This window comes from Grampus griseus (assembly GCF_964374135.1).
Source record: "Grampus griseus genome assembly, chromosome: 14".
NCBI lineage: Eukaryota > Metazoa > Chordata > Mammalia > Artiodactyla > Delphinidae > Grampus > Grampus griseus.
The window spans coordinates 80,682,189-80,704,288 of NC_139008.1; the positions used below are offsets into that span (position 1 = coordinate 80,682,189).

Genomic DNA, 22,100 nt, shown 5'->3' on the forward strand with positions numbered 1-22,100 from the left:
AAAGTCTGGGCAGGTGATACAACAGGGGAAAGGCCAATGATAAGGGCCACTCATGACAGTGGACTCTGCTTGTAGATTTCCCTGTCTTTTTATTTCGTCACATTTACCCTGTGCCAGCCACTGTTCTTGGAGCCACCCTACACAGTTAATATTATTATTCTTCCCATTTTCTAGATGAGTCTCTGAGAGTACACATTTCTTGCCAAGGTTACAAAGCTAGTGAGCGGCAGAGCCAGGACCTGGTCTGTGAGCCTCGGAAGCTTCAGTGTGCTCATATTAGTTTCCTTTTGCTGCTGTAACAAATTACCATAATTTTTGTGCCTTAAAACAACACGAAATATCTTACAGTTCTAAAGGTCAGACATCAAAAATGGGTCAACTCCTGGAAGCTTGAGGGGAGAATCTGCTTCCTTGCTCTGAAATCGAGCAGGACCCTACAGGACCTTCTAGGGGACAGACCTCTGTGTCCCCCGCCTCTTGTTTATAGAAAACCTTTAGCCTCCTAGGCCTTCCCCAAGTTCCCAAGAGCAAATTTAATCACAGAAATGAGAAAATGCAGAAACAAAGGAAAACAGTCAAGCAAGACAAAAGAATTATAGTTTAGCCACAAAACAAAGTCCAGACCTTTAGTTCCTCTTCCAAGGGCTACAGATAATATCCTGAGCCATATCCTTGAGTTGGTTTGCAGATACTAAAAACCCCACAGGTGGAGGAAGTTAACTACATGATGACCACCAGCACGGAGACCCCAGACCAGTTAGAACCAGAAGGTTGATGAGTGAAATTTCTGAAATACCTCCCAGTTACCTCACCACCAACCAATCAGAAGAACGTCCACGAGCTGATCAGGCAGCCTGCAACCCTCTCCCTCAGCTTGCTTTTAAAAACCCTTCCCCAAAAGCCAGGGGAGAGTTCAAGTCTTTTGAGCCTAAGCTGCCCATTCTCCATGCTGGGTGCCTTGCAATAAACACTGTACTTTCCTTCACCACAATCCAGTGTCAGTATATTGGCTTTGCTGTGCATGGGGCAAGTGGACCCAAGTTTGGTTTGGTAATCCACATTCCTTGCCTCATGGCCCATTCCTCCATATTCAAGGCCAGCAATGGAGCATCTTCAAGTCTCTCTCGCTGTGACATCCACTCCAACATTACATCTCTTTCTCTGACTCTGGCCCTCCTGCCTCCTGTTACCATGGCTGTTAGTCTTGAGCTCTAACCCTCCGCCTTGCTTGAGGGGATATAAGCTGCAGAGAAGTGTTATCGTATTTTACAGGAGACCACCAGAAGAGAAAAACAAGAGCCCACCAGAACTGGTTCGAATCAGCAAGGGCCAAGATGGCAGAAGCCCCAACCTCCAGCAGACCGTGAACTTCATTATATGCTCACTGTAATACATTAGCAGCTAAATGACACCCGCCAGCACCGTGACTGTTGACAGTTGCCATGGCAACAGCCGGAGGAGGGCATACAAGGACTGAAAAGGGGTGTTGTTCCAGTACTGAGCATACCACACCCCTATTCTCAGAGAAGTCATGTACATTTCTCCCTCTCTTTATTCAATTCCCTCCCTTTTGCCTCGACCCTCCTATACATACGGTGTCTCAGACCAAGGCGGGTTGAGAAGTTGATTTTCGAACTAAGTCCCCGCTTCTCCATTCTCTGGCCATGGAATAAAGCTTGTGCTGTTTCAGCCTCAGCGTCAGTTTCGTCATTGGCTGTGCGAATCCGAACAGGAAAAGCACCTTCCCCACCAAGGCAGGGGGCTTCAGCCTGGCTAGGGCCTAAGTGGTGATCCATACGACCAACCTGGTAACACTGCCTCTTATAAGGACCCTGTGGTTACACTAGGCCCGCCTGGATAATCCAGGATCAGCTCCCCATCTCAAGATCCTTAATTTAATTACCTCTGCAAAACCTGCTTTTGACAAGCAAGGTAACATATTCACAGGTTCAGGAGATTCAGATGTGGCCATCTGGCCTCCTTTTCTTGGCAGGATAGTTTTGAGATCCCTCACGGTGCTGTATTTGGTGGTAGCTCATTCCTATTTTTGCTGAGGACTGTGTGTGTCTGCCCTAACTGATGCGACCACTCTACCAATGGACATTTTGCTCTGCTGGAAGTACTTCCCCAGCTACTCTGGAATTCAAATCAACATGTACTGGAAAAAGAAAGGGAGAAACCGAATATATGAATTTAAACAATCACGTTTTGGTAGAGCAAACACGTTAGCCTCTAACCCGAAGTTGCAAGACAACGTGTTGCTCTCTGTGGCACTGCAGGTAAATCACGCTGTGCGAGGCTTTGGCATCATTACCAGCTTTCTCTGACACACGACTTTCAAATGGCATCTGAAATTGGCAAAATAAGCTAGAAATATAATGTGGCAATAAAAATGAGACATTTTGATTTTCTAAGATACTGTTATTGAAGATGAATTATAATGCTAAGCTTTGGAGAGAAAGCCCTCATTCACATGAGTTGTACTAATTAATGTTTGTTTGATATCACAATCCCCTGGTCTCTTGCCCTTCCCAAGAAAAAATACTGTGCGAAATAAATTTATTTCTATGAAGAAACAGAATGTAACTTCATGAATCACTTTAAAAGAGGTGTTTTGCCTGATTGCTCTCTCCCACAGTGTCTCTGGAAGACAAATAAGTAAAACATTGAAAAAGAATAAGGGATGTAGGAAAAGCAAATTTTAAGGTCAGATTTTAAATTTCTAAGTGCTATGCTAGACAGGGCTAATACAGTTAACTTCAAACTGTAATGACAGCCTTTATTAACATTAAATCCAACACAGAAAAATAAACTTTCCTCACATGTTGACCACGTGCCAGGCACTCTTCCAAATATTGTAGGTCTATCAACTCCTTTAAGCTTCCCAGTGATCTTCGAAGCTCTGGCCTACTGCTATTATGATTCCCATTTTACAGATGTGAGAACAGAGAGGCTGAGCAACTTGCCTAAGGTCACACAGCAGAGCCACAAATTGAATTTAGGATCCTGACTCCCTAGGCTGTGTGCTCAGCCACTGTGCCATCACTGCTTCTCAATAAGTCTTCACAGAAAACATTCCCGCATGGCAATGAACAGTTTTAATTATAACAGGAAAAAGTATAGATGGAAAGAAGGAAAACAGTCACCCAGCATCCCACTTAGCTATTTTTCTGGTGACTTTTCTCTATGTGCATACATATGTGCAAACAGCAAGAGAGATGAACACAAATGTGCATCAAAAGACCCAGTCAGAAAATTCTGTCCAAAGGACAAAAAAAGTCACCCAGAATCCCACTTTCATACCCCTTTAAAAACTGCATCGAAAATTATAATAACCTAGGGGAAAGAGCATGAGGATGATAAGCTGCCTTCCTCATTAAATGAGATAATCATTCCAAAGTGAGTTGCAGAGACCTGGGTTGTCAGTGAACGTAGGCAGAGTTTTTGACTTCAGAGGATTAACTTAAACCCTTTACAGATTCTCAAGCCGGTGCTGATGCAAGGCTGCAGGGTATGAGAGCTACGTGCAACCAACCTACGACTCACTCAAACCAGATTCTCTTTTCCCTTGTGTGTAGGTATCCACACAGCAATACACTGTCCCAGACTGTTACCCTATATTTCTGTTACTTATTTTCCTCTTTCCAGGAAGACTGCCTCTTCTATAAAAATAAATGTTGGGAGCAGGGAGGAAAGGAGGGAAGGAGGGAGAAAAAAAGGGAGGGAGGGGCAGAGAAAGAGAGAGACAGAAAGAGAAAGAAAGACTTTTTCAATTTTCAAGTTTGTTCCTATGCCCTTCCTACACACTCCTTGCCCTTGTGCCCCATATTAAATAGGGGCATAAAAACAACAACAACAGTAATAATACAGATAAAATGATGATAAAGAAAACCATTTCTGTAGGGCATATTATATTCTCAGTGCCTCTCAATTTTTTGAGAACACCTACAGTTTGCAAATTATAAAAACAATATGATTCTCATTTCAAAGTCTGTGCATCTCAACAGCCAGCTTTACACTGTTCTCATCAAAGGCTGCTGCTGTCAGTACAATCCATTTTGTGCACATCAAAGTAGAAGCTTGACTCACAAGGTTGAAAGGCAGGAAGAGACTTGTGACATGATCTCATCCTGTGGTTGCCAATCCTGGCTATGCGTCAGAATCTTCTAGAAAGCTTTCAACAGTTCAGATCCCCAGGCCTCAACCTTAGGGTAGTCTAGACAGAGGCTATGGGCTGGGACCTGGGCATCTAAGTTTTTAACAAGCAACCTGGGGGTATAAGGTATTAAGAAATACAGGACTCCCCTGGATGTCCAGTGGTTAAGACTCTACGCTTCCACTGCAGGGGGCATGGCTTTGATCCCTAGTCGAGGAACTAAGATCCCACAAGCAGTGCAGCGTGGCCAAAAAATAAATTAAAAAATAAATCTATATTTGGCCTTCATCTCTGTTCCTGGCACAGAGCTCCTAAAACTTAACTTTAAGAGCCATGAAGAAGACTTTTATCATTCATAACAAGCCAGCCCCTTTTAACCACATCTGAGTTTATGTTATTGAGGTGACTTTGGAAAAGCCCCTAAGGATGGGGGCCCCGGTTGCCAGGGGAACAAGTCATGTGATTAGAGGGCTGGGGCTTTCAGCCTCACCGCCCCCCATCTCCAGGGAGGGGAGAGTAGCTGGATATTGAGTTCCACCATCAATGGTCAATGATTTAATCAAGCATGCCTACATAATAAAGCCTCCACAAATGTTCCTAAAGAACAGGGTTCAGAGAGCTTCTGGGTTGGTGACCACGGGGAGGTGCTGGGAGGGTGGCTTGTCCAGAGAGGGCATGGAAGATCCACTGCCCCATCCACTGCCCCCAGGATCCCCTCCCCCATACCTTCCCCTACGCATCTCTTCCATCTGGCCATTGCTGAGTTGCATCCTCTTATAATGAACCGGTAATCTAATAAGTACGTTGTTTTCCTGTGTTCTGTGAGCAATTCTAGCAAATGACTGAATCTGAGGAGGAGATCGTGAGAACCTCTGATTTGTAGCCAAGTAGGAACAGAAGTTGTGGGTGACCTGGGGACTCCCCACTTGCCACTGGCAACTGAAGTGGGAGGTAGTCTTGTGGGAGTGAGCCCTTTACCTGTGGGAGCTGCTGCTAACTCTGGGTTGATGGTGTCAGAACCGAACTGAATTGTGGGACACCCAGCTGGTGTCACAGAATCACTTGTATGGAAAACCCACACATCTGGTGTCAGATGTGGTGTGGGTAGCAGAGCATAGCGAGGGGAAACAGAGAGCAGTTATTTTTCTTACACTAGGAAATTCTAAAGCCTCTGGAACCAATGCTATGATTCATCTCATTGTTCAGGAAATGAAGCTGAAGCCCAGAAACTTACATGTAAAGGACAGCAACCATAAGCCTCATATAATCATGATAGCTAATACATACGTAGCACTCACTATGTGCCAGGCACTGAAAGATACACTTGTATTATATCTGATATCTGTGTTGTAGGTACTGTTATTATCCCACTTCACAGACAAGGAGGCTGAGGTTCAGAGAGGTTAATTAACTGGCTCAAGGTCACACAGCTGGTAGGTGGCAAAACCAGCAGTCTGATTCCAGAGTTCATACCCTCAACCACTGGGCTATACTGCCTCATATAATTTATAGATATTCCTCACATCGTAGGACTCAGTCATTTTTGATGCTTTGAATTTATAGCCTTATACTCCAGAATGAAATCAAATTGGTAAGTTACACTGTCCAGTTTTAATACTGCCCTCTGTTGTCTTCTATATTTTACTTGTTTCTTTGGAATTCCTAAGTGCTGGGTAATATGTAAAATGCTTGGTGAATGATCTCCTTGAGTCCTCTCAGCAATTCTGTGAGCTAGGTGTTCTTATCCCCACTTTACAGATGAGAAAACCAAGGCTTAGAAAGCCAAACGACTTGCTCCAGGTCACACAGCTAGTAAGTTGCAGGACAGGGATTTTCACTTTGGTCTGTCGGACTCTGAAGAGGCCAGACTCTTAGTGTTTCTACTGTATTGCTTTTAATTCATTGCTGTAAAGCCTCGGCCTCTTCCAGGCATCATACATACTCAAGAGAGATGAGTATTGTTAAGAGTTGAATTGCCGAGGAGCTTCCCTGGTGGCGCAGTGGTTGAGAATCCGCCTGCCAATGCAGGAGACACGGGTTTGAGCCCTGGTCCGGGTGGATCCCACATGCCATGAAGCAACTGGGCCCGTGTGCCACAACTGCTGAGCCTGCGCTCTGGAGCCCACGGGCCACAACTGCTAGGCCCGTGGCCCGTGGCCCGTGAGCCTAGAGCCCGTGCTCTGCAACGGGAGAGGCCGCCGTGGTGAGAGGACTGCACACCACTGCCAAGAGTGGCCCCCACTCGCCTCAACTAGAGAAAAGCCCATGTGCAGCAACGAGGACCCAATGCAGCCAAAAATAAATTAAAATAAATAAATAATTAATTAACAACAACAAAAAAGAGTTGAATTGCCAAGAAGATGAAGTCCTAGCCCCCAGTTCCTATGACCTCATTTGGAAAGAGGGTCTTTACAGAGGACCAAGTTAAGATGAGGCCAGTGGGGGTGTGCCCAATCCCACAGGGCTGTGTCCTCATAAAAGGGGGAGGTTTGGACACAGAGCGGAGAAGGAAGATGCTATGAAGACACAGGGAGAGCACCACGTAGAAGCCAAGGAGTGCTTGAGGCCACCAGGAACCAGGGCACAGGCAGGGGAACAGATTCTTCCGCAAAATCTCAGAAGGCACCAACCCTGCCCACACCTTGATTTCCAACTTCTGGCCCCAACACGGTGAGAAAATACATTTCTGTTGCTTAAGCCACCTGATTCGTGACACTGTGTTTGCAGCCCCAGGAACTAATACAAGTGTCTTCCACGTGAGTCTGTGGCTTCAACTCTTCCATCTTGTTTCACCATCAACAGGGATCAGCAGACCCTTCACCATCCCCCCAACCCCCAGGAGGAGCAGTCCCCACGTGACACTGACCTTCATGGTAGAGTTGAACAGAGTGGGTGGATACCATCACCGGCATCCCATTTTGACCACACTTGTCGCCAGATGCCACCTGGAACAGAACATGTGGCAGTATTAGCCGAGTCTTTGGGGAAAGTCGGAAAAACTCAAGGAAGAACTTCAAGGCCACAAGGGTGCCTCACAAAATTAAAGTCTGCATTTCTAGGAACTACCCCGTTTTCTATCACGCCTCAGAGAAACTCTATAACCCGCTGCAAGGACTGGACTCCTGTGTTGATAAGAGCTTTGAATGGTCTCTACCTCCTTTCAATGAGCCCCACAGCACGAGCAGGACAGACACCCTCGTACAGATGGGACACACAGGCAAACTGGGGTGCTGGTGTGACCAGGGAGGGGACAAGAACTTGACATGCTGTGAGGTTAACCACACTCCAGGGTCCTGCACACAAGCACAGGCGTCTCTCGTCAAATACAGGAAGTTCGTTGTTGCTATTTTTCTGCTCCGCGTCCACTCCTTCCCCTGCACTGTTACAACCCCCTTCCGATTTTAGAACACTGCCCTGAATTTTTTTCTCTTCTGTTATTTACTGTAGACATTTAAAAAGATTATACATATATATGTATGCACAGATGTACATATATATACACACGCACATATACACATACCCTCACATGGAAAGGAAAAAAGGTTGCAAAAAAGAATGTATGTTATATAATGTCATTTTAGTAATAAAATAAATTATACCTCTAATAGTTGGCATTAACTGAATATTGATTATATGCTAAGTACTTTGCATATCGTGTCTTATTTTGCCAATACTATTAGTAGTATAATATATGTTAATAAGTGAAGAGAGAAAAAAACCTAAAAGACTAAATACTCACCTCCTGATGATGGGAAACTACTGGGGAGATGTGGAAGATGTTTCTTTTCTTTATATTTTTGTAACAGTTTTGCTTAAAAGAAACCTGTGTTGGGAGTTCCCTGGCAGTCCAGTGGTTAGGACTCGGTGCTTTCACTGCCGGGGCCCAGGTTCAATCCCTGGTCGGGGAATTAAGATCCCCAAGCCACATGGTGTGGCCAAAAATAAATAAATAAAAATAAAAGAAGCCTGTGTTCCTGAATTTATCATTAACCCCACCAAGAAATCATAAAATTGAAATATCAAACTCATGAGATCATTTGGGTCTGAGGTCATAACAGGCATCCCTGGGGTAATACTTGGTGTGCAAATTGATTTACTTGGCTCACAGAAGTTTTGTTTGTTTGTGTTTTTTAAGTATTTTGGAATCAGTTGCCAATATTTAAAAAATCAGGAGGTTGCATTAACACCATTTTCCAGCTTCACATGAAAAATAAGTCTGTGGGAACGTGCTGAGGGTGAAGTTGGTCAGAACCAGCTGTCTGCAAACGGGCTTCACCCTCCTGCTTTGCTCATTTTTGTCACTGCCTGGTCCTGGAGGCCAGAGGCTCCCAGACTTGGAATCATCTGGGGATCTTGGGAAACTACTGATGGCAGGGCCCCTACCCGGAGGTTGTGTTTTAGTTGGTCTCAGGTGGTGCTGGGCATCGGGCGTTTTCACCATTCCCGGGGATTCTAATACGTGGTCAGGTGTGAGAACCTTCTCTGACTGCAGCCTTCTGTTCTGAGCAGGAATTCCCTCTATGCTGTGATCAATATCAGTTCGTAGGTATTACCTCCTCCTACAATGATCTCCATGTCTAACTGGGCTCTAGATCTTAAACTGAATTGATTGCAGAAGCACTGGTGGTGGACATGTAGCTTCTCTGCTGCCTGTGTAGATCTAAGGTCTAAGGAGAAGGATTTGGGTGTCCCTGGCCTCAGCCCTCCAGAGCAATCTTCTAAAGGAGGGATTCACAAACAAGAAGTTCTACACGCTGGCTGAACACGCAACAGCTGAGGAGCCTTGAAAATCCAGGTGCCGCCCTGGTTCCCACACACAGATTCTGATTTCATTGGTCTAGGGTACAATTCCAGCCTCACGACTTCTTTTTAAGTTTCCCAGATGATTCTAATGTCCAGCCACGGCTGCAAACTGCTGATCAAAAACTGGGTTTCTCATCCTCAGCACTGCTGATACTTCGGGCTGGATCATTCTCTGCTGTGGGGCCGTCCTGTGCATTGCAGGGTGTCTAGTAGCATCCCTGGCTCTACCCACTAGATGCCAGTAGCACTACCCGAGTTGTGACAACCAAGAAACATCTCCAAACACTGCCAAGTGTCCCCTGGTGGGGAGGCAAAATCACCCACAGCTGAGAACCCCTGGTCTAAACCCACCTGGGAACAGAGATCAGATTGGCCCCAGGGGAACCAATCACCATGGAGACAGGTTTCATAGGCTCCCAGCCCTGCAATTTCTGACTCAGCAGGCCTTGAGCGGGGGGCCTAAGGGCCTGCACTCTTAACAAGCTCCTTGATGGGTTCTGGAGGTTTGAATACAACCGAACAACCCCTGGGAAAAGCAGCATCAATCACACCTCTGTGATGAGCCCTGGGCAGGCTGTTTATTCTGCTGTTACCCCCGACTCTCCCAACTAGTAGCTAATAACCCAGTGACCATAACTACACCACCTTGTGAGTGTCTGCTTCCGAGTCGTTCTCTTGGTCCTCGACTCTTTGGGGAACACTCATTTGGTTACCCATTGTTCCTGCAACAGAGAAAAAGAGAGACACAGAGAAAAATGAAAACCCAAGACCAGCAGAAGTCTCACTCCTGCCTATAAAACTAAGGTGCAGAGACTGCCAAGGTATTGTGGGTATATTATCACAAGCCCCAGGTAGACCAATTGCTTGTGTTTATTTTGGGGAATGAGGGGAGATTTTGGGCTCATAAATTCAACAGAATTGAAGTCAAATGCAGCCCCAGTTTTCAATTACATTTCATTGCTGGGAGAATATTATCATCTCAAAAAGGATATTCCGTGTAGATAACATTTTCTTCTTTCTTAGCCGGTCACAACTATTATATCAAGGAGATTTTAGAATGGGGACAGTTAAAATAATACTTATAATTTGTAGTATTCTCTGATCCTCAAACTAAATTTAGTCCCGTTAAAACCTCTCATAGGACTGGCATTTTTTTTTCATAGCATTTAGCACTACGTGTAATTATGTGTTTATTTGGCTATATCTTCATTCATTTATTGATTCAACAAATATATAGTGAGTGCCAGCTCTGTACCTTACGCTGTGCCACACACTAGAGTTACAGCTGTGAATTAAATGGATGAGGCCCCCGACTTCATGGAGCTGAAATCTGTTGGGTGGACAGACAATAAACAGACAGTAAATCCACAAATCAGGCCGTTTTCGATAGTTCAAGGCAGCATGGTGCAGTGGTTATGAGCACAGACCAGGAGCAAGACAACCTGGGCTTGAACCCTCTCCCTGCCCCTCACTGCTGTGTGTCCTTGGATGAGTTGATTAGCCTCTCTGTGCCTTACAGGACTGCTACAAGGACACAATGAGTTAATGCTTGTAAAGCGGTTAGAATAATGTGTGGCTCTTAAGAAGCAATATATATGTTAATGTGTTATCAAAACACATAGGATTCAGTGCTATGAATAAAAAGGAAATTTGTAATGTAACAAGAGGGGGGCCACAGCAGAGGGCAAGAGGTGGCAGCACTGAATAGGATGGTTCTGGAATGAAGTAACAATTGATCTAGATTTGGAGGGCAAAACAGAGCATTTAACTTCTGTCTGCCTTCCCCAATAAACTGTAAGCACCACGAAGGCAGGGACTGTCTGTCTTTACCCACTGTTGTATCTCCTATTCTCAGCACTGCATTTGCATTGATCAGGTGCTAAATTATTACTTATTAGTTGAGTGGAGGGAATAATCATTCATAACAACCCCTCACCCGGCAGGCAGGCGCTGAACTAGACACTTACCCACATTATCACTAAACCTCTCAAGAGCCTTGTTAGAACAATAATGGTAATAGTTAACAATAATTTAGCATGTTCTCAGTGCCAAGCACTGTTTTCCAAGAGCGTTTCCTGTACCGTCTCATGTAGCCCTACACACCCGTGTGAAAGAGGTGTTGCCATCGTGTCCCTCTAGCTGAGAGGAAGCTGAGTCACAAGGAGGTAAATTACTTTCCAAAGGTCAGCCTGTTAAAGATGGTAGAGACTTTGTAAAACAATTATACTCCAATAAAGATGAAAAAAAAAAGATGGCTAGATTCAAACACCGGCTGCCTGTGCTCCCAACCACTGGAATGTTCCACATATAACTTTACAAGGGGAGGTAATAATATGTCCCACATATTATTACCTCCCCTTGTAAAGGAGGGAATTGAGTCTCCCAAACTCACCCAGGACACATCCAGAAAATGGCCGAGTGAGGATTTGACCTAGAGTATGTCTGGTTCCAGAAGTGGGACTCTTTCAGCCACTCCAAGCTTCCTTACTACCTAAAAGCTTTTCCACGCACACAAACGATTCCAGCGTAGCGTGCGTCTCCAAAGACCTGGCTGCTGGCTCATCTGCCCTGATGGCTCCCAGAATAACAGCCAGGGCTTTTGCTTTCTGGCTGAAAGCAGCCAGTGCATCTCCAAGGATTCCCATGGGCCTCTGGCCCATGGTATGAGTTTTTATGCCCTGGTAATAGACTCAAGTAATCAGAAATTGGGGAGGCCAGAAAAGGGCTTTCTTGGGGGAACCTGGTAGATATCAGAATCTGGGGATTATATTTGTTTACTAACTACAACATGTAATCAGGCTGAGCAGTGCTAAAACATACAGGACACTAGTTATGTTGCAATATTTTCTATTTATAAAATCCAAGATATACATACTTACAATAGGCCATCACTTCATCTATAAATGGGACTTTATGAATATAATATTGAATATTCAAGGCCAGGGTCAGGAAATGACAGCTGGGGGACAAATCCAGCCTGCCGCCTGTTTTAGTATGGCCAGTGAGCTAAGAATGGGTTTTACATTTATAAGTGGTTGGAGAAAAAATCAGAAGAATCATAGATTGTGACACATTAAAATTATATGAAATTCAAATTTTGGTATCCATAAATAAAATTTTATTGGAAGACGTCCATGCCCATTCATTTATGTATTATCTACGTACGTCTGCTTTCACGTACTGAGGCAGAGTTGAGTAGTTGCAACAGAGACCATATGGCCTGCAAAGCTTAAGATATTTACTGTCTGGCCCTTTCTACAAAGTTTATCACTTCTGCTCAAGATCACCCTGGGTAACATATATACCCATTTTGCAAATAAGGAGATTGAAGCAGCTGGGAAGTTAAGTGTTGCCCAAATTGAGACTGACCAGGATTTGAACCCACTGTGTATAAAAATAATGACAACAACACTCTAACCATAGTAATGATAAGATAGTAATAATAATAATAACAACAACAAATTTGGTGAGTGCTTACGATGTGCTGAGAAACTGTTCTAAGAGCTTTACTTGCTGTAAATGAATTCATTCCTTATAGCAAATCAACAAGGCAGTGGCATCATCATTCCAGTTTTACAGATGAGAAAACTGAGCTTTGTAGGTTAAATTCCTCGACCAAGGCCACTTACAAAAATGGACACACACTAGATGACATCTCCATCATCCAGGTTTTATAAAATTAAAAATTATTTACCAAAAGATTTACAAACTTTTAAAGTTCCTGTTATTCAATCTAAATTTAGTCCAATTTGGGGGCTACCTTCAATAAAAATATTTGAGGTTATGAAAAAATCTTTGGACTGGGAGAGATGTCATGTGTGCAAGCAGGAGAGAAATTTTTTCAACCCACAGAGTTCGGGTTCGAGTTCGGGTTCCATTACCCCAATCATTGCACTTTTAAGGAGCCTCTTGGCAGATTCAAGGCCAAATGGACTCAGAAAAGGAAAATCCATTTGCACGTCTTTTGCGGGGACAACTTGGACTCACATAACATTGCTTTCCACCAGCAGTTACAACATATGTGTTGTGAAATTGCTCCTGCCCTTCCTTCAAATTCTGCGAGGAGCCTGATTTCCACGAGACAAAAACAGTTACTGCCACCTATTGGTCAATGTCAGTATCGGCAGAAATGAACATATTCAGCCTCCAGGGCAAGGTCAAAATGTCTGGGGAGGTCAAAGGAAACGGTTTTACATTTAGCAGTTAAACCTTCCGATAAAAGTTGGCAAGACAGTGGCAAGTCCTCTAGCCCCAAAGATAGTACAACTAATAAGACAATAATGATGATCACACCTGCCTTATGACGTGCCAACCCAGTGCTAAGAATTCTGGGTGGAGAGCACTGCAGCAGGATAAAAATGTGGGCTCCGGAGACAAACCACCAAGTTGAGAATCCCTGCTCGGCTACATACTGAAGGAGTGACCCTGAGCCAGCGACTGAGCCTCACTGGGCCTCAGTTTCCTCTTCTGTAAAATGGGGATAATAAGGGCACACACTTAAGAGTTTCATGGGAGTTAAGGCGTTAATACGTGGAAGGTGCCCCGAACAGGGTCTGGCAACGCAGTGAGTACCCTGAAGGTGTTCTTCATGATTAGAAGTATCACCATGATCATCACTGAGATTTTCAGTCATTTTCCCCCAGTTGTCTGATATGATCAACTAAAGAACTTTGCAGCACTTCTGATTCCCATGATCGTCTCACCAAAAAGTCAGGTTGTGGCCCTGGATCTGTATTTTTAGCAAATGCACACAGGTGATTCTCACGATCAGGCACATAAGGGGAAACACCGTGATGGGGAACATCAACCAGGTTGTCCCGGGAATGAGGGCATTCTGGGATGCAGGACTTTCCTGTTAAAGCTAGGAAAGTCCTGAGCAAACCAGGATAAGCTGATCACCCTGGAAGCCAGGTCGGGGACTCTGTGAGGCAAGGGCCCTTTTTATCCCCATTTAGCAGATGGTAAAACCGAGGCTCCAGGTGGTCCAGATGACAATTCCTGTCTGTGATGAAGTTTTCTCCAGTCTCCAACAAAGGAGAAACATAAATTAGATGACAAGTTTTTTCATCAAGAAAAACATATTCTTTGAAAGAGCTAGGTTTTATTTTGAAAAAAAAAAAAAGTTTGAAGGTGATGTCAAAATGCCCCTTCTTTGATGAACTGATGGTGTGAGTTGTTTTGTTCTTATGACCTTATCTGACATTAAACACACGCCTCCATATGGCAGAGGGGTGTGTTTTTGAAATTGGACTCATGTTTGAGGGCCCAGCATTTGGAGAACATGGGGTAAGTCTTTGGACGGGGCTCATTCAGATGAGAAAGTCCCTTTACTTCTCCGCTTCCCGACCGTGTCCTTGAGGCCAGTCTTCAAACCGGGTTACACATTAGAATCACCGTTGGAGATTTAAATGCCCGGGCCCGGGCCCCAGCCAGACCCATTCCATCAGACTCCCCGGGGTGGGGCCCCGGCATCGGAATATTTTCAAGATCTCTGGGTGACTTCCATGAGAGCTGAGGCCAAGAGGTACTGTTTTGGATATTCTGGGGAAGTGAGCATCCCCCAGGCCAGGGACCCTTCCGGATGCCGACTACCCTGGTACCCAGAACCAGCTCGGGATTCTCAGATGGAGGAAGCGCATTGGCTTCCAGGTCCCACAAATCACAATCAGCCTGGGCATTTGAAAACATTCACAACCCTTTCAAAGCACTTCTTTTTTTTTTTATTGGCTGCACCGCCCATGTGGCATGTGGGATCTTAGTTCCCCGACCAGGGATGAAACCTGCACGCCCTGCAATGGAAGCATGGAGTCTTAACCACTGGACCACCAGGGAAGTCCCGCACTCCTTTTTGAGCCCTCTGTTTTGTCAGCCCGAAAATCAAAAGAAACCTCCTGGGTCTCCGGCTTTCCTTCCCTGAGAATAGGGGTGCAGGGCACACTTGCTCCTGGACAGCCTCACCTCCTGATTGGTTGTTGAGAAGTGAGGGGCACGTGCCCCGCGGGAGGAGGGTAGAAGGGCAGCCTGAGCGGGGAGCCATCACTCTCCTCCGTTTCTGGGCACCCCCTCTTCCCCCTCATGAAAAAGAGCTCTGGAGTGACACATGCCTCTGTAAACCCCACGATTGTGAGGCTCTGGGCCAAGCACTGGGCCCTTTCAATGCATTTTTCTTGTGGAAAATGACAGTATTCGTAACGGTGACAACAATAAGCATGTTCTGAGTGTTTCCTATGTGCCGAGCACTTCTTCTTTTTTTTTTTTCGGTACGCGGGCCTCTCACTGCTGTGGCCTCTCCCGTTGCGGGGCACAGGCTCCGGACGCGCAGGCTCAGCGGCCATGGCTCACGGGCCCAGCCACTCCGCGGCATGTGGGATCTTCCCGGACTGGGGCATGAACCCGTGTCCCCTGCATCGGCAGGCGGACTCTCAACCACTGCGCCACCAGGGAAGCCCCCGAGCACTTCTGATTTGTGTGTATTGACTTCCCTTGGCCCTTTTGCAACCGCTCTCTGGGTTAGATGCTATTTTCTCAATTTTCTTTTTTTTTAATTGAATGAAAGAGTCTTTAAATTCTACAGTGCTTTACAATTTTCAAAAGTTTCACACACATGGTTTCATATAATCCCATAATAACTGTTTCCCCTCACCACTATATTGCCCCTCCCCCGTTCCCTCTCCCTACTGGTAACAATCCGTTTGTTCTCTATCTCTGTGAGTCTGCTTGTTTTTTTGTTTTAGTCACTAGTTTGTTGTATTTTTTAGATTCCACTTATAAGTGATATCATACAGTATTTGTCTTTCTCTGTCTGATTTATTTCACTTAGCAAAATGTTCTCCAAGTCCATCCATGTTGCTATAAATGGCAAAATTTCATTCTTTTTTATGACTGAGTAGTATTCCATTGTATATAAATGTGTGTGTGTGTGTGTGTGTGTGTGTGTGTGTGTGTGTGTATCACAACTTCTTTATCCATTCATCTGTTGATGGACACTTAGGTTGCTTCCATGCCTTGGCAATTGTAAATAATGCTGCTATGAACATTGGAGGGCATGTATCTTTTTGAATTAACATTTTTGTCTTTTTCGATATTTTCTCATTTTTTTTGAGAAACTGAGGCACAGGAAGGTTGTGACACTTACCCAACAATCTTTATACATCACAGTAGTGTGTGGGAAAGGTTAAATGAGGTAGGCACGTAGCAGGCACAGAGCTAGTATATTAAATTATATAATGTCTGGTGCATTCGGTCCCACTTATCCAGGACTATATATTTACATTTTATATTTCAGATCTTGTCATATTTCTTGATGAGTTACATTATTATATTAAAATGTTCTCCTTAGGGGCTTCCCTGGTGGTGTAGTGGTTGAGAGTCTGCCTGCCAATGCAGGGGACACAGGTTCGTGCCCTGGTCTGGGAAGATCCCAGAGGCCGCGGAGCGGCTGGGTCCATGAGCCATGGCCGCTGAGCCTGCACGTCTGGAGCCTGTGCTCCACAACGGGAGAGGCCCCAACAGTGAGAGGCCCGCGTACCACTGAAAAAAAAAAAAAAAGTTCTCCTTAGAAATATGCTTCTGTTTCTCACAATGATTCAAGAGCAGTGTTTCTCAAACTGGGGGCCCCCCAAGGGACATTTGGAAATGTCTGGAGACATTTTTAATGGTCATGACTCAAGATGGGAGGCTGCTACTGGCATTCAGTGGGTAGAGACCAGAGACGCTGCTAAACATCCTACAATGCACAGGGCAGCACCACAACAGAGAGTGATCTGGCCCCAATGTCACTACGTGGAGGCTGAGCTGAAAAGAAAGCAGTTCATGCAGGGTTTAGCCCACTGGCTGGTGCACAGCAGTTGAGGAATAAAGATTAGCTATTATTATAAATGGTAAATAAAGTGTGCCATACTTTAGAAACAATAACACCTACTATTTCTACAGTGCCTTCTCTATGCTGGGTATTGCTCTGAATGCTTTTCTGTATTAACTCTCTGTATTAACTTTTCTGTATTAATTTTTTTTATGCTTTTCGTATTATATCCTCCTAAGAACTTCATGAGGCAGATATTCTTTTGGTCCCCATTTTACAGATACAGAACCTAAGCCCAGGGACCCTAAATTTCTTGCCTAAGATCATGCTATGAACTGAATTACATCCCCCTCCAGATTCACATGTGGAAACCCTAGCCCAATGTGACTGTATTTAGAGATAGATTAGAGGAAGTTATAAGCGTGGGGCCCTAATCCTCTAGGATTAGCGTCCTTATAAGAGGAGACACCTAAGAGCTTGCTCTCTCTCTCCCACATGAGGACACAGCAAGAGGGCAGAGGTGTGAGGACTGCAAGCCAGGAAGAAAACTTTCACCAAAATCAGAATTGGTTAGGATCTTGACCTTGGACTTCCCAGCCTCCAGAATTGTAAGAAAATAAATATGTGTTGTTTAAGCCACCCAGTCTATGGTATTTTTGTTATGCAGCCTGAGCTGACCAATACAGATGATCAGCTAGTAAGAAGAAACATCAGGACTTAACCCTTGGCAGCCTCGTTCCAGAGTTCAAACTCTTAACTTTCTTACCTTTACTGTCTCCTCTGCCATATAACTTATGCTATATTTTATTTATTAATACAACATAGAATATTAAATATTTATTGCATATGTGTTTTTGCAGTGAGAAATTAAAATCATAACTAGTCAAGGAATGTAGCCAGATCTAAAGTGAGGAATAAAAAATTGAGAAGTCATCAATAATCTTTGGAAAGATTTAGCCCGAGGGCTTGGCAGTAGTCAGATGAGAAAATGTTAGTTTTTACTATTTATTTCTCATATTAATGTTATGATCCCATTAGCTCTGTGGTCTGATCCACAAGTAAATTGGCCATTCTGGAAGTTTCCTTTGAATCCCTCATTTACTCCAGTGATTTGTGTTCATGTGGCTTCATTTAATTTAATCAATTAATTAATTTTAAAGATTTTTAATTGAATAAATTTGATGTGTAACATTGTGTAAGTTTAAGGTGCAACACGTTACTTTGATACATTTATATATTGCAAGGTAACTGCCGATGTAGTGATATTTATCACATTACACAATTGTAAAGCAATATTATTTTCTATACTCATTATACTGTGTACTAGATCTCTATGGCTTATTTATGACTCGTTGCAAGTTTGTTCTCTTAGACACCTTCACTTTTATCCCCTCCTAGCCCTCCCACCACCGCCAGCATCTCCTCATTTTAGTTACAGCTTAACAGTATGCCGTCCTCCTGGGAACAGATCAAACACCAAATATGGTACAACCTGCCCTGCAGCTGCCTTACCAGCCGGCAGCTAAATGACTGTTAGATGAAAGGAGGAGGTCCTCGAATGGTGGAATGGCGACAGAATTAGTCACCAAGTAAACAGAAACACCTTTGATCAATGCAATGGAATGCAGGCCAACTGTGGCCCTTCTCACCACCCATTGAGGGCGGTGTCAACATGGCCAGGCTGGCACACCAGCAGAAGCCCTCTGCCCCCCAACTCCAAAGGCAGGGTCAAGATGAGTAAAGAGAACAGACCTGCTCTGCCAGGTCCCATAGTCCTGCATCTCCCCATGGTCCCCAGCACCGTGCTGGGAACATGGGCTGCAGTGTGCAGTGGTGCAGGCTGCCACCTGCACGAGGGAGCACATGAGGACTGAAATCCATCCGTCTCTGTGCTCCCCAAGTCCTGTGCCCTGCGCCCTGGCATGGGCCCATGTGGGCCCAGGGGAAGGAGCTTCTTTATCAAAATGGTGCTGAGTGTTTTAGGAACGCTTCGTAACTGATGTCCTGCTATTGGAACACTCCATTGTGTTTGCATCCATTTACGCCTTGTTCCTAGAAGGGTCAGAGCTCAGTATCTTATTCTGAGCGTTGCATCAACCATTTTTAAGCTAATAAAGATAGCAGGTAACATTAACTGCAGGCTTACCATGGGCTGGGCAGGGCCAGGAGTAGGGTGGGACAGGAGAGGCATCCGGGTGCAAAATGCAAGGAGGCTTCCCCCTCAAGGTTGGGTAGGTGCAGATGGGCACCTAAGAGTGAGTGCCTCCCTGAATTTTGCCTCCAAGGTGCCTGGGGCCAGGCACTTTATTTACATTGTCTCTATTTTCTCTTTCAGCAGCCCACATTATTCCCCCATTACACAGATAAAGAAACTGAGGCTTAGTGACGCAAGCCCTTCATCCCTAGAAGATAAGCTCCATGAGGGCAGGCACCTTGCTTTTCCTGCTTGCACAGAGCGAGCCCTCAATTCACCTTTGCTGATTAAATGGATAAAGGAGAGTAAAGTAATCCTGATCAGAAAGAAAGCTCTGGAGAGGCAGAGCTAAGGTTGAACCTGGTTCCACGTGACTCAGGCACTCAGATCCTTAACCACGTCCAGGCCCAGGTCTGGGCAGCAAAAGAAGCTGCTGACATGGTGACGCTCCACAAATGTTTAACCCGCCAGCAGCTCGGGCAGGCCTGTGGGAGCCGAGAGCAGCCCTCCCAGGTCTTTTCCAACCCTCTCTCTGTGCAACCCCATCACTGGGAACAAGCCAGGATGGGCTTTTCCAGGCCCATTACTCTCCTGAAGCACATGCCTTTTTCCTAAAAAGACAACCCTTCCCAAGTTTCAGAACCCTTTGGAAAAAACACCCACCATGATTTGGGACCCCTTAAATTGAAAACTACATTAGCACAGCCCTCTCTTGCCTTTTATTTAGGGAGAGAGGAAGGATCTATACACCCTAGGCATCTAAGGCAGTGCAATCGGCGCAGAGTGCCATGAGGATGGGGCCAGGTGCCCCCGGTGTAAAATTTAAGGGGCACCAGAAAACTCAGCCATCAAGATAGACAATATATTTCACCACAATATTTAAAAAAACCAAAGTTAGTGCTGGGACTGATCCTATCTTTACTAAATATGTTGCTACTTTGTTCACAGTGGAGTTTTGGCATTGATCTTAAAATTTTAAACCATTGCCTTAAAATATAATTTATCTCGAAAACTGAGTTTTTTGGTGTCTCTTAAATTTTGCACCCAGGAGTGCCTCACTCCTCTCACTGAAGTTCTGGCCCTGATCGGATCCCAGTTTCACAACTTCCTTTCTGTGAGCTCTAGAAGGAGTTCCTACCCACGCCCTCCTCCAACCTCATTTTCCTAATTATCAGACGGCGATGATGATATAACAACAACAAAAATAACAGCTAACGTGTCAAGCGCACAGGTGTTCCCATGCGTTGGTCTCCTCAGCTCTCATGGCTGTCACTTTGATCTCGGTACTATGATAATGCCCATTTTATAGTTGAGGAAACTGAAGCCCAGAGAGTGAAGTCACCCGCCCCAGAGCAACCAGGCAGCCCAAGGTGGGACTGAGACTGGTCCCACCCTCTCGTCACCATGACTCTTCAAAGCAGGAAAACTTCTGAGGGCAATGCAAATTTCTGCAGTTGTGCTGCTGGGATTTGAATCAGCACCTACCTCAAGGGGCAGTCTTGAATGTTAACTAGGACAATTTATGTGAACAGCAGGATTCACAAAAGGCACTCGGGGAGTCCTTCTCCCTGTCTCCTTTACTTCCTTAGACAATGGCCCTAGACACAGACTCAAAGTTGGCTTTACTATGGGGGATTCTTGTCCTGATGGTGGTCCCCAAATCACACAGAATACCCTTCCACCTGCTGACTTTCCCCCAAGTTTTACACTTGAAATGACGCTCCACTGTTCCATGCAAATAGGAGCTGTTTCTGTTGCTTTGAACTTGACACTGCCCACATTGCCATTTAATCTTTGTATCCTTTCAGGTAAGGCTATCTTTGGGTCCATTTCACAGATGGTGAAACTGAGGCTCTCACATACCCAACGCCACGCAGTGACTCAGCGGCAGAGCCGGGGTCAAGCGCAACCCTCTCTGACCCCTGGCTTCTACATTTCACTGCCTGCCACAAACAACAAACCCTCCAGTCACGCTTAAAGGATCTGGAAGCAATTACCTGCTGAGCCCCTGGTGGGAGTGTCTTCTGTCCTCTGGTGTCACCTGGAGCTGCTTTTACTTGGAGCGCTGTGTCTCCAGCTGGTGCTGCCCAGTGCCAGGCTGTCAACTGAGCCCGGCGGCTCCCTGCCCTTTGCTTCCTCGTCCGCAGCCTGCTGGCTGAATACACAGAGCAGGGCAAACACAAGTCTGGGTGGAGCCCTCCTCTCCCCGACTGCCCTATAGAAGCAGGTTCTCTTCCTGGATTCAGGGGCTGTCCTCACCTCTCCAATAAAACCCGAGTACCTGATTTCTTTTGTGCTAATGCCTCCCTGGCACCACAAGCATCCTGTCTGGTTGCCCTCACCGGCCGCAGCTGCTCGGGTTGACCTGGGTAGCTAATTCCCCTCCCCGGTAACCACGGGTCATGGGCAGAGCAGGGAAAACACGTTCTGTAAGGTTTTACCGTTCTGTCTGCCTTTCACCTTCACTCTTTCTGGAACACCCCCTCCGCCACCACCTAACCACCTAATCGGGAGGAAATAACATCTCACCCACTGCACCGCCCCCAGTCACATAAACATCACTCCCAAAGGGCTTTGGATACTGGAAGGCAGGTAACCTAAGGGTGGCTTATTGCTCTGGAGACAGAGCACGGCATTGGAAAAGGCGTTCTTTTTCTCTGCAGGCCAGAAATTCCAGACAGGCTATTTATTTTATTTAATTCCAGCAAGGATATTTACTAAGGTGTCTTAGAAAGACATATGCAAGGCAGTATGAGAGCATAAATAAAAAGATAACAAAAGAAGATAGAAAAATAAGAGTGCGTACAGCAAATGGGACCAGCACCACATATAAATCTGCATGTGGATTTACAAACTTGCTATGAAGGCTTCACAGATGTGGCTTTGAGCCTCCTGATAGCCATTGCAAAAAGGGAAACATGATAAGTTATATTATTCAGTGTTCTTGAAAACATTCAGGAGAAATACAAACTAGTAATTATTGTGGCTTTATTCATTAATATGCACATCCAAGCACCCACCATGAATACTTGTTGAGCACTGGGCTATATATAGGCCTGCATTTAGAGTGGTGAGGAAAAGAGGCCCTGTCCCCACCCTGCCCGGGCTCATTATAATTAAACACAGAGTCCTACAAATAGAGTCAC

General features: G+C 45.2%; 1 protein-coding gene across 2 annotated transcripts in view; it reads right to left on the reverse strand.

Annotated features, from left to right (window-relative positions):
* The window catches only part of BCAS1 (brain enriched myelin associated protein 1), a 106,667-nt gene extending 85,623 nt beyond the window's left edge, over positions 1 to 21,044 (reverse strand). For both annotated transcript variants that reach the window (XM_082671009.1, XM_082671010.1), the window contains exons 1-3: positions 20,952 to 21,044; positions 9,605 to 9,681; positions 7,023 to 7,101 (exon numbers count right to left, since the gene is read on the reverse strand). In XM_082671009.1, the coding sequence (XP_082527135.1) occupies positions 7,023 to 7,101; positions 9,605 to 9,676 (151 nt within the window). In that variant the 5' untranslated portion in view covers positions 9,677 to 9,681; positions 20,952 to 21,044. The remainder of the gene's footprint in view (positions 1 to 7,022; positions 7,102 to 9,604; positions 9,682 to 20,951) is intronic.
* Positions 21,045 to 22,100: the final 1,056 nt, after the last annotated feature.